This window comes from Venturia canescens, chromosome 4, assembly GCF_019457755.1.
Source record: "Venturia canescens isolate UGA chromosome 4, ASM1945775v1, whole genome shotgun sequence".
NCBI lineage: Eukaryota > Metazoa > Arthropoda > Insecta > Hymenoptera > Ichneumonidae > Venturia > Venturia canescens.
Genome location: NC_057424.1, coordinates 887,996 through 899,958, shown reverse-complemented (window position 1 = coordinate 899,958; position 11,963 = coordinate 887,996). Strand labels below are relative to the sequence as shown.

The 11,963-nt window shown below is 46.4% G+C and overlaps 1 protein-coding gene across 1 annotated transcript; it reads right to left on the bottom strand.

Annotated features, from left to right (window-relative positions):
* Positions 1 to 5,907: 5,907 nt before the first annotated feature.
* On the bottom strand, positions 5,908 to 11,061 carry LOC122408885 (uncharacterized). Its single transcript, XM_043415973.1, has one exon. The coding sequence runs from the start codon at positions 11,059 to 11,061 to the stop codon at positions 5,908 to 5,910; it is 5,154 nt and encodes a 1,717-aa protein (XP_043271908.1).
* Positions 11,062 to 11,963: the final 902 nt, after the last annotated feature.

Sequence of the window (11,963 nt, the reverse complement as noted above, 5' to 3'; positions counted from 1 at the left end):
GCTTCGTGTAACGTATACAAATACGCCCATGAGCTCGGAGAGCTCTCGTAGAGTGCGATCCGCCGCATTAACAGCGAATCACGACCCTTTACTTTTCTTAAGACAAACACTCTTGTCTTTCCGTATTGTTATTTCGGAAACCCGCTCGTATAAGAGAGTTTCCACGGATTACAAAATCAATCATGAAAATGCTAACCCGCATTCGGCTACGTTTCAAACACTCTCAACTTTTAGATACTCGACGCTAGGAATATTCATTCACAAAGCGACTCGAAGTGCCTCGGAAAAAACTTTGTTTCCCCCGTCAGAGACACTATCGTATGAAACATACGTTTCTCGTTGTGTGTTCTCGCCCGGTAACGGGTGAGTCGATGCTCGGTAAAATTTGCGTTCACGAAGAACGCGTATTTTTCGTTTAAAACCGCCTATGGCGTCGACTACGTAAAGGGCCATTCGGTCATAGACACCGACCCATGGTCATGCTGCGTTGGGCGAATTTCTCGAAATATTTTTCACTCCGAACGAGAGAAAACAAAAAAATTTAATAGGATCCAGTATACGGCATGGAGAAATGTTTACGAAAACATACCCATAGTACAAAACTCATTGACTTTGTACTCGTCGTCGTCGACGACGACGACGACGACGACGACCTTTTACTCTCTGATACTAGTACGAGGGCGCCGTAACTTGGCCTGCAGCCGAGCGGTCTTAAGCATGGCGGTAAAGGGGGAAAAACTCGAAGCTCCACTCTTGACGAGCAGGGAGGATGAGTTAACAAAGTTCTTCGGACAGTTTGACAATTTTTAATCTACGTTTTGTCAATATGAACAATATAATAATTCAACAATATCGAAATGAAGAACTTGAAATCAATATACATGAGGAAGACAAATAGAAATAGATTTGTAATGATTATGCTCGCTTCTGTCCGCGTTTGACGAAGCACGACGAATGGGTACAAAAATATACATTAGCCGAGCTGTTGGAGTTATCGAAGATAATATTCTGAGAAATTGAAACATTTTTTCGTCCGTCGTGCGACGCCCGCACGGGGCGTCCACCGACCGAGGATTTCTCGTTTCCCCGTTAGACCCTACGAGACGAGTTTCGCTACGTCTCCCGACGACGTTCGTTCCCTCGATGGCGTGCGTCGAGGAAAATGCGCGGTTACGTGCCCAGGTACCTTGAAATTGGGCGAAATTTTTCGTCGGTCGTGCGACGCCCGCACCGGGCGTCCACCGACCGAGAGATTTTACGTAGCTCGCTCATGCTTGCGTTGACGATATCTAAAGGAAATTATGGTTCTTCGTCGTCGGAGATAGGGACATACGTCTACCTGTTGTATTTAACGTGCCGTCTCCGCCTGTCGGCCGGAGATAGGGACAGTGGGAATTTCGTTAATCCAAATGTTACGCACACGTGGACGTTCCGGTGGGATTGGACTCAAGATTCGAGCGAGTATCCAAGCCCGCCGTTTACCCGTTCGACCGCAACACGCGTCAAGAGCGCCGAGTACACTCACAAGATACGCAACTTTCGAGATATTCGGACGATCCCAAATCTAGAGTCGCGGCAGCGACTCTGAGACAAGTACATTTATAAGATATGACGAGTTGCTGCCAGAGACTCTTTACCGGAGCGATAGCGTTTCCAATTGTTTTCGAAAATTTTCAAAATTTGTTTCTTCAATAATTAATTAACTATATCATTTCGGAGAATATTATACGTTGACATATTTTTTATTATTTTTTTTCTTTCGATTGCGACCTCATCGAACTCTGTAGGTTGACGTGTTGAAGAGATATTAATTATTTATTTTTTAATTGCATCAAAAAATGGGTCGGATTTTCGCACACATTTTTGATGTTTATTTGTTTTATATCTAGTGACAAATCTGGTGCCATAATACCAATATATACCTATATATTTTCGTGTCGTATGACGTATGGTGTGTTGTTTATGCTGATAGATGATGAGGTTATAAAGATCGCGATTTGACAGTTCACCGATATCCCGGTCGGTAGTACAAGTATATACCTATATATTTCCGTTATGATATGACGTATGGTGTGTTATTTCAATGCTAACTAAATGAGGTTATAAAGATCGCGAATGTTACAATTCACCGAAACTGTTCCAATTTTTTCCGGTTCTGTAGAAAGTAAATAAAAGCAGTACAATGTTTTAGTGAAAGTGGTGAGAAAAAAGTGAAGAAGAAAGAGATAAAGACCGAGGAATCCAAGAGTGTTGTGTAACGGAAAAAAAACCGAAAATTGTCAACAACGTTCGGATTGATGGTAAAAATATTTAGAAAGGTTAGATTTTTTCTATATATATCTTGAGATGTAGTCCGGATTCTGAAACATTAGAAATAAAAATCCATGCCTTCGCTCTTTCTCATCAGCTCTCTCTCTGATTGTATCATCAGACTTGTCGATGTTTGTTATTGCAGAATATCTAAAGACGCGGCATCGTCTTGTAATAAAATAACCCAAATCAGGAATGACGAAAAAGAGCCAGGGACTACAAAAATATAGAAAGGCAGTATAATCGCATTGTCTGTAAACGTATAACAGACTATTCGAAAGTGCTTGATTACAAAATTTCTATTGGCAAATCGAAACTGAGGCAATCAGTATTTTTTTGCATTGGTGGAAATTTTTTCATCAAAAGGACTAAATTGATAATCACGGAGAGTTTTCACTTCAATTCCAACAAAGTAAAATTTAAGTTCGAAATAAAATATGTCCGCGTGTGTGTATATGTGTGTATTAGGGTGGCAAAATAGCTAGAAAATTTTTGAAAAAAATCACACGTATTCTTTAGAAGATTCTCAATACTTTTTGTTCTGGAACATTTCTTTGTTATGTCAAGACTTTCGAGAAAAAAAATCATACAGATTTTCATCATGCTGTTTTGCAAAAGCCGCCATTATGCAAAAACTGAGTAAGAAAAAAGTGTTTATAACCAGTGTTCTGGACTCGTCAGACCTTAAGAACATCTTTGCTGGCGATAATATGGTTATTTGAGAGCAGCAACAGTAAGGGAAATCGCTTTGAAAAAAAAAATGTTAGAAAATCTTGACTTTTCAATTAAAAACGAATAAATAATGAAGATTTTGATTTAATTTTACAAAATAAATGCAAGATTCTGAAAGAGCACTCTCAAAAACCCCCTATATCAGATTTTGTTCTTTAATTAAAACTGCGTACTTGAAATTGTGTGTCCAAAATTGTCGTTTTGCGCATTAATGGGTTCTTATAGTGATGCTATACAACATTTTAAGGGTAGGAGTTTTGAAAATTTTTTTCGTGTAGCAACATGCTTGTAAAACAATTTATGGAAATTTCAAGATTTTCCAAATGTATTGAGGCCCACAGTATAATTGTGACCACAAACGCAGAAAAATTCCATGTATTATGAACAGAAAACTTCAACCCCCATGGTCGAGGGTTGAGCATTGTTCTACAAATCTGACAAAATTACAGCATTACTTTTTATGTATTTCGAACCAATTTAGGGGGCGAAAAGGGTAAAATAAATTTGATCCCAAATAACTACCACCCTAGTGGGTATTAAAATACCTAAAACGAAAGAGAAAAAGAAAGAAAGAAGAAAGAAAGTTCAAGTGAATCAAAAAAGTTACCATCTGAGTTATGTGCAGCACTACAATTTATGGCATCAATCGGAGGATAAGTATTTTATTAGTATATAATACATAATTTTTCACAATATGAAATTATTCTGAGAAACGTTCAAATCCAAAAAAAAATCGCATCGAAGGTAAAAGTCATTTGTGACTCTATGGTGGCAGAGACTTACTTAGAAGAAAATCGATTCTTCTCAGACTTTCAGGATCCCCTGGTATTCACAATATTCGACGTCGATTTCGTATCGGTACAAATTATGTTTAAATATGTGCTAAAAGTACTTGTCCGGCCCATCACTTTTCATTCAAATTGCTCATTCAAATAAAAATCAAACTAGACGTTAATTTCTGCGTTATTTTTATGGAACTAGCATTAACGCTGGCGTTACACGCCCACTTGAATTTGGACATCATTCCACATATGCTCGGCGGCAACTATATCTTCGCAACAATTCATGGCATCGAGTAAACAAAACCATTGCAACGGATAGAGGCTTTACATTCTGATATATCGAAAATTTTTTTTTAAGAAAGTGTATATAGTAATACACTAGGGAATCACTTTTCATCGAAATTTCAAGAAATGCCCGTGTCGCACTCATTTTTTAATGTTGATTTCAACAAAGTGCAATTGTGTACGTGACCATAAAAAAATGAAATTGTACAGACGAATCTGCTCGAAAATTTATTGAATTGCGATTTATTATCAGCTGAATATCTTCAGTAATAGAATAGATTAGTTGCTATAACGAATAAAATTCGTTTGAAGAATAAAATGTGTAGTAAAAATTGCCGTCATTTCAATATAAACTGGGGAGTTAATTTGGAGGCTGGACAATGCTTATCGTGCGAAGGATACTTTTTCATAAATACACAATAATATCTCTTGGATATTACAGAAAAATTTGTTTGCATGTTTTTATAATGAATGCAATTAAGTTAAAATCTCTTGGAGGTAATTTTTTAAATTCCCTCTGTTTCCCTCTGTACGCATAGATGTGATCCATTAGATCTAGAAGAGCCCTGATTTTTATTTGAATGAGCAATTTGAATGAAAAGTGATGGGCCGGACAAGTACTTTTAGCACATATTTAAACATAATTTGTACCGATACGAAATCGACGTCGAATATTGTGAATACCAGGGGATCCTGAAAGTCTGAGAAGAATCGATTTTCTTCTAAGTAAGTCTCTGCCACTGTTTAAATCAATAGCGATGCGGAACGAGCGAGGATGGCTTTCTTCGATGAGAACCAGCGTATCGATGGGCGGCTGATGCTTGATGAGTTGATTGAGTGCGAGGGGCGCTAGTAAATGAGACGGACTTGTGATTTAACCAATTTTCAAGGAGGTGGAACACCTCATTTATTAACAATGTTATTATTGTGATCAGTTCGATCGGTTACAATTAGGCTTTCTCGCCACAGTAGAGGAGGGAGAGTTTTGGTGACTCGCCACCTCGATCCTTCCAAGGAGATGGCTGGAATGGGACAGGGCGGAGAGCCGATCTCTTCCTCGTCGAGCGGTGTTAGCGGCTCTGGCCCCGGCAGTTCTGGGGCTCGAGCTGGAGCTCTGGCTGCTGCTGGAGAGGGCTCCCACTCACTATCGGAGCTGAGGTCCGCTTGGATCCCTCTGTGTACTCTGCAAGCCGGCCTGGTTTGCGTGCTGGTCAAGGTGCACTCTCGAGGAGAGTCAGGCAGAGGCGACAGGCAGGGAAGCGTTCCTCCGTATGATGGTGACGTCCAGCGGCGCTGACGGTCGTCGTATTTGTGCAGCGTCGCTCTTGGAGGGCGAGTGAGGCGATACTTTAGTCCAGTGATCGGAACTAGTTTCCACGCTGGAGGAGCGGTCTCGAGTGGTGAGGCTGCCGTCGTGGATGGCGATGCTAGCATGAGCTAGGCAAAGGTTAGTCTCTTGGAACGATACTATAAGTATTGTAGCCCAGAGAGGGTTCGAATTTGATCCGATGCTAGGTTCGAGCCGTGCCGTATTTATTCTTTCCAGAGGAACTTAGGGCTGACGCGAATCCGATTGCTGAAGCGCCACCCTTCGGCGGCTCATTGAACTGAGCGAGAATCCTCGAGCTGAGCAGCCGCGTAGCGGGGATCGAGGGAACCTTGGCGATCGCGCGCGCGCGCTAGATCGCGAGAGAGCTGGGAGAGCGATTGAGTCGGGAGGTGCCGCCCCGAATCGTGGATCGCGCGAACCTCGTGGCTCACTCGTCGGTATCTCCCTCTCTCTCGGCGGCGCAGTGTATTATGAACATTCCGCCCGCCTTGCCACTGGCCGTGGCAATGAGGTGGCATCAGCTTCGCTGTTGGGTCCAGGCAGAAGGACTAGTTTCACGATTGGTCGCGTGAATTCGCTTGTTGCTGTTTTGACAGTTGCTGTGCGAATGAGGCCGTTGTCCCCGGTGTGCACGGCCTTTACTCTTCCGCGCAGCCATCTGGAAGGGGGGTTTTGTTCATTCCGTATGAGGCAGAGTCGCCCTACTTGGATGTCTTGGGATGCTGAGTGCCATTTTGTTCTTTGGTTGCGTTCGTTCAGATATTCCTTGTGCCATCGATTCCAACAATCATCTCTCATCTTCGTGATGTGTTCCCACTTGGAATGATAGTTGATGTCGAGCTTTGCTGGCTCCGGGAGGGCTGTTAGGGCTGAGCCGATTAAGAAGTGACCGGGAGTCAGTATGTTCAGATCATCTGGGTCGTCGCTCATTGCGCAGAGCGGTCTTGAGTTGAGACAGGCCTCTATTTGAGCTAGGAGGGTGGACATTTCTTCGAATGTCAAAAGCGTCTCCCCGATCGTTCGGCGTAAATGATGTTTTGTTGACTTTACTGCAGCTTCCCAGATGCCTCCGAAGTGTGGTGAGGCAGGTGGGTTGAAGTGCCATTGAATTCTTTCGGTGGCAGCGTGCTCTGCGATCATCCTGCCGTCTCTGCTGCTGGCGGCGAAGAGTCTTTGGAGCTCTCTGTCGGCTCCGATGAAGTTGGTGCCTTGGTCGCTCCAGATTTCGGAGCATGGACCTCGGCGTGAAATGAAGCGCCGTAGGACTGCGAGGAATGCCTCCGATGAGTAGTCTGACGCTGCATCGAGGTGTATGGCTCGAGTGCTGAGGCAGACGAAGATCGCTATAAATCCTTTCATACTTTTTCTTCCTCTGCCCGGAGCGGTTTTCAGGTGGATTGGTCCGGCGTAATCGACTCCACTATATTGAAAGGGCCGAGCTTGCGTTACTCGTTGTTTGGGCAAGTTGGCCATTTGTTGTGTTTGCGTGGTTCCTTTCCACCGGACGCATGTTGGGCACCGGTGGATGATTGTCTTGGTTACTCTCCGCCCTTGGGGGATCCAAAATCGTTGACGAATTGCTGCGAGAGTGAGTTGCGTTCCTCCATGCAGCATTCTTCTGTGTGTGGCCTCGGTGAGTAATTCTGTGAATCGTGAATGCGGCGGCAGGATTATTGGGTGCTTCCCACTGTAGGGTATACTTGCGTGGCGAAGTCTTCCGCCTGTGCGTAGCACGCCGTCATGATCTATGAATGGAGTGAGTCGGATTAGCTGACTTTTCGTCTTTATGTTTTGTCCTGAGCGTATTTGATGTAGCTCGTGTTTAAAGTGCGACGCTTGGGTGTTCTTTATCCATAGTAATTCTGTTGCTTCGAGTTCCATGGCTGTTAGAGGCCCTGCTGTAGTAGGGTCGTTTGTTTTGCGGGCTCTCACTTTACTGGTCCACCGGCGACACCATGCTGACACTCTAAGCAGTCTGTTGTAGTTCGAAAACTGCTCGAGCAGTGGATTAATCTTGATTTGGAGAGGCGCCGTTGTCGTGAGCGTGCGATACCGTGTCTCCGGGAGTTCTCGTGACTCTATGAACTCCCCGGATGCCCAGGATGATGCTTTGTGTCTTAGAAATGCTGGGCCAGTCCACCACAGGGGGTGTTGCAGCAGCTCGGATGGCGAGATTCCTCGTGACGCGCAGTCAGCGGGGTTTTCTTTGCCGCTGATGTGGTGCCAAGAGGCCTCTGGGAGCTGAATTTGTATTTCTGACACTCGGTTTGCGACGTAAGTGGTCCACCTCGTTGGGTGCCCTTGTATCCAGCCCAGCACGATAGTTGAGTCGGTCCAAAGATGGATCTTGACTTCTTGGTTCAGAGTTGTTTTTGTGTGATGGACTAATTTTACGAGAAGTTGGGCTCCGCACAGCTCTAGTCTCGGTAGCGACACTTGTTTGAGTGGCGCCACTTTGCTTTTGGCAGCGACGAGAGTGATTTTTGGGTCCCCAGTGGTGGATGTTATGCGAATGTATACCACTGCGGCGTAGGCTCTCTCTGAAGCGTCCGAAAATCCGTGTATTTCCAGGTCGGTTGCGTTCCTGTCCCACAGCGGCCGACTGATTCTGATGTTGGCCAGATTTGGCCATTGGGCGTAGAATGCTTTCCAATCTTGAGTGAGGGTTGCCGGAAGATGATCATCCCACTGGACATTTAACAGCCATGTTGACTGGATCATTATTTTTGCGCGTGTTGTTACTGGAGTGATCCAACCGAGCGGGTCGAAGAGCTGGGCAGTGGCTGAGAGAATGGACCTCTTCGTCGGGTTGTCTTGGTCGGAGATTTTCACCGTGTACGCGAAAGAATCATCGACTGGGTCCCATTTGAGTCCTAGCGTCTGATGGATTGATTCGTTAGGCATCCATTGCAGGCTTGCCGCGTTTGCTCTTTCTTGTGGTGGAATGGCCTCTAACAACTCTGCTGAATTGCTTACCCATTTTCTTAGAGGGAAACCGCCTGCCTTGCAGATCCCAATTAGTTCCTGTTTTAACGCTGCTAGTTCGGTGATATTGTCTGCCCCCGTGAGAATGTCATCTACGTAGATAGCGTCGCGGAGAGCTCTTGATCCTCGTGGGAAGTTGTTTTGCTCGTCCTCCGCTAGTTGTTTTATGCATCTCAGCGCTAGGAATGGGGCGCAGGCGAGTCCGTACGTCACTATGTTGAGTTGGTATTCCTTGATTTCTTGGGAGGATCCGTGCCGCCATAGTATGCGCTGCTTTGGTCTGTCGTCTGGGTGAACTAGGATTTGGCGGTACATTTTTTCGATGTCCGCAGCGATGACGAACTGATGCTTGCGCCATTTGAGGAGGATGTCTGAGAGCGCCGGAAGTAGATTCATCCCCGGGTTTAGGTAGTCGTTTAGTGCTTTGCCGGTTGATGTGCGCCACGATCCATTGAACACCACTCGTAGTTTTGTGGTGCTGCTTGATTCGCGCCATACACCGTGGTGAGGCAAATAGCAAGCGTCTGTGGGGTTTGACTCCGTTGGGGATACTTCGCTCATGTGTTTCATCTGTTCATATGTGAGCATGAACTCTCGATAGAGTGCCTCAAACTTCGCATTTCCCTTGAATCGCTTCTCGGTGCTGGCCAAGGCGCTCGCGGCTCCTTTTCGGGAGCTACTTAGATCCGGGGGATGCTGCAGCAGGGGGAGGCGAACCATGTATCTGCCGTCCTTTTGTCGAGAGTGACTTGATGCGAAGTCTGCTTCGCATTGTGACTCCTCGTTTGTAGTGCTGTTTGACGGGATTTCTTCTTGTTCCCAGAACTTTCGTACGAGGTGAGTGAGGTCCTCAGCCTGCCTGATGTGCAGGGTGGTGGTGGACGAGTGATTCTTATTTTGTCCTGCTATCCCGGTTAGAATCCACCCGAAGATTGTTTCGTGGGCCACGGGCTCGAGCCTTGAGCCTTTCCGAAGCCCTCTTAAGATGATGCTGGAGTAGACGTCAGCGCCGAGGAGGAGGTCGATCGTGTCGCTCTTGAAAAAACTCGGATCTGCGAGAGGTAAATTGGCTACGTGCTTCCACGTTGAGTTAAGCGTTTTGATTTGGCCTGAATATGTAGTTATCTCATGAAGTATTAGGACGTTTGCCTTGAGGTGCCGGTTGAATCGTTTGGCGTGCATTTCGATTGTGGTTTTTCCTCGGCTACGCCCTGCATCCAGTCCGCCGACTCCACAGATTACGTGGTTACTTCGTTTGCGCGGTAGATGTAACTTCTGAATGAGTCGTTCCGTGGCTAGACTGACTTCTGAGCCTTGATCTATGAGTGCTGTGATACAGTGCTCCTGCCCGTTTTTATCTTTCACGAGTACTCTGGCTGTGGCTAATAAGATGGGGGCATGCTGGTCGTCTACCTTTCCAATTACGTGGGAAGTAACCGCCGAGCGTGGAGCGGGCTCGTTTCGATGTAATGCTTCATGCAGGGTCGTATGGTGCTTCTCTGAGCAGGTGTTGCATACCTTTGGATTCTTGCACTCGGCTACTTTGTGTCGTCCGAGGCAATTGACGCAAGCGTTCTTTTGCTCGATGAATCTTAGGCGCTGAGCTGCGTCCTTTCCTTTGTAGTCTGGACAGATTAGGATGAAGTGGCTCTGCTTGCAACTTAGGCATTCATTGTATTTTTTTGCTTGAGTGCAATGAGTTTTTGTCTTCCGAGGATGATTGCCTTTCGATGAAGAGCTCGAGGCAGACGGGTTTAGTGCTTCGAGCATCTGGAGTCGTTTCTCGAGAAACGTCCGCAACGTTTCATAGGTCGGCGTTTCTTTCGAGTCATTAATAGCGCTTTCCCACTCCCGTCGCGTTCGAGGATCGAGTAGCTCGGTTACTGAAAAAACGAAGAGGTCTTCGGAACTGTCAATCGGTCGTCCGATCCCTTCGAGTACGTTGACTGTTGTTACCATACTATGAAATACTCGTTTGAGTTCTGCGGTGGTTTCTGCAGTCATCTTTGGTTGGTGCGAGAATTTGGTTAAGCAGGAGCTTACAAGGAGACGTTTGTTCTCGTAAACGTTCGCCAGTGATTGCCACGCGCGCTGATAGTTTTCCGCGGTGATGGGAATGTTTTTTATTGTAGCTTCGGCTTCTCCTTTGACAGTGCTTTTTAGGTAGTGCAGTTTTTCGACGTCGTGCAGATGATTGTCGTTGCCAATCATGGACAGGAATAGATCGCGGAACCGGGGCCAATCTTCATATTCGCCGTTGAATGACGGAAGTTGAATTCGTGGTAGAGATGTGCGTGCTTGGGGTGGTTCCCTGCGCTGCTGAGATATTGTATGGTTCGGTTGATGAGGAAGTTCGGAGATATAGTCGAGGAGAATGCCTCGCTGGTTCATGTAGATTTCTTCCACAGTGCTTGCGAGATCTTGCGTTTTATATTCGAGTTCCTCGATCTCATTGCCGTGTTGAGAGAGTAGAGTTTCGTGTTGTGCTTCGAATTTCTCCCAGTATCGATCGAGGGTGGTCAAGCGGGTTTGAATTGTTCCGGCGGTGATGTTCGCTTGCCCAAGCTTCCTCATGTTCTCAATGATTCTTGCGATTCGACCATGCAAGTCGAGTTGACTGCGAATTAGATCCTCCATCCTTGCTCGTGGAGTAGTGATGTAATCCGGCTGGCACGCAGGATCCGGCTCGAAGGACCAATGTTTAAATCAATAGCGATGCGGAACGAGCGAGGATGGCTTTCTTCGATGAGAACCAGCGTATCGATGGGCGGCTGATGCTTGATGAGTTGATTGAGTGCGAGGGGCGCTAGTAAATGAGACGGACTTGTGATTTAACCAATTTTCAAGGAGGTGGAACACCTCATTTATTAACAATGTTATTATTGTGATCAGTTCGATCGGTTACAATTAGGCTTTCTCGCCACAGTAGAGGAGGGAGAGTTTTGGTGACTCGCCACCTCGATCCTTCCAAGGAGATGGCTGGAATGGGACAGGGCGGAGAGCCGATCTCTTCCTCGTCGAGCGGTGTTAGCGGCTCTGGCCCCGGCAGTTCTGGGGCTCGAGCTGGAGCTCTGGCTGCTGCTGGAGAGGGCTCCCACTCACTATCGGAGCTGAGGTCCGCTTGGATCCCTCTGTGTACTCTGCAAGCCGGCCTGGTTTGCGTGCTGGTCGAGGTGCACTCTCGAGGAGAGTCAGGCAGAGGCGACAGGCAGGGAAGCGTTCCTCCGTATGATGGTGACGTCCAGCGGCGCTGACGGTCGTCGTATTTGTGCAGCGTCGCTCTTGGAGGGCGAGTGAGGCGATACTTTAGTCCAGTGATCGGAACTAGTTTCCACGCTGGAGGAGCGGTCTCGAGTGGTGAGGCTGCCGTCGTGGATGGCGATGCTAGCATGAGCTAGGCAAAGGTTAGTCTCTTGGAACGATACTATAAGTATTGTAGCCCAGAGAGGGTTCGAATTTGATCCGATGCTAGGTTCGAGCCGTGCCGTATTTATTCTTTCCAGAGGAACTTAGGGCTGACGCGAATCCGATTGCTGAAG

Coding starts and splice junctions, on each gene's coding strand:
- LOC122408885 (XM_043415973.1), bottom strand. CDS start 11,061: ATGGAGGATCTAATTCGCAGTCAACTCGACTTGCATGGTCGAATCGCA.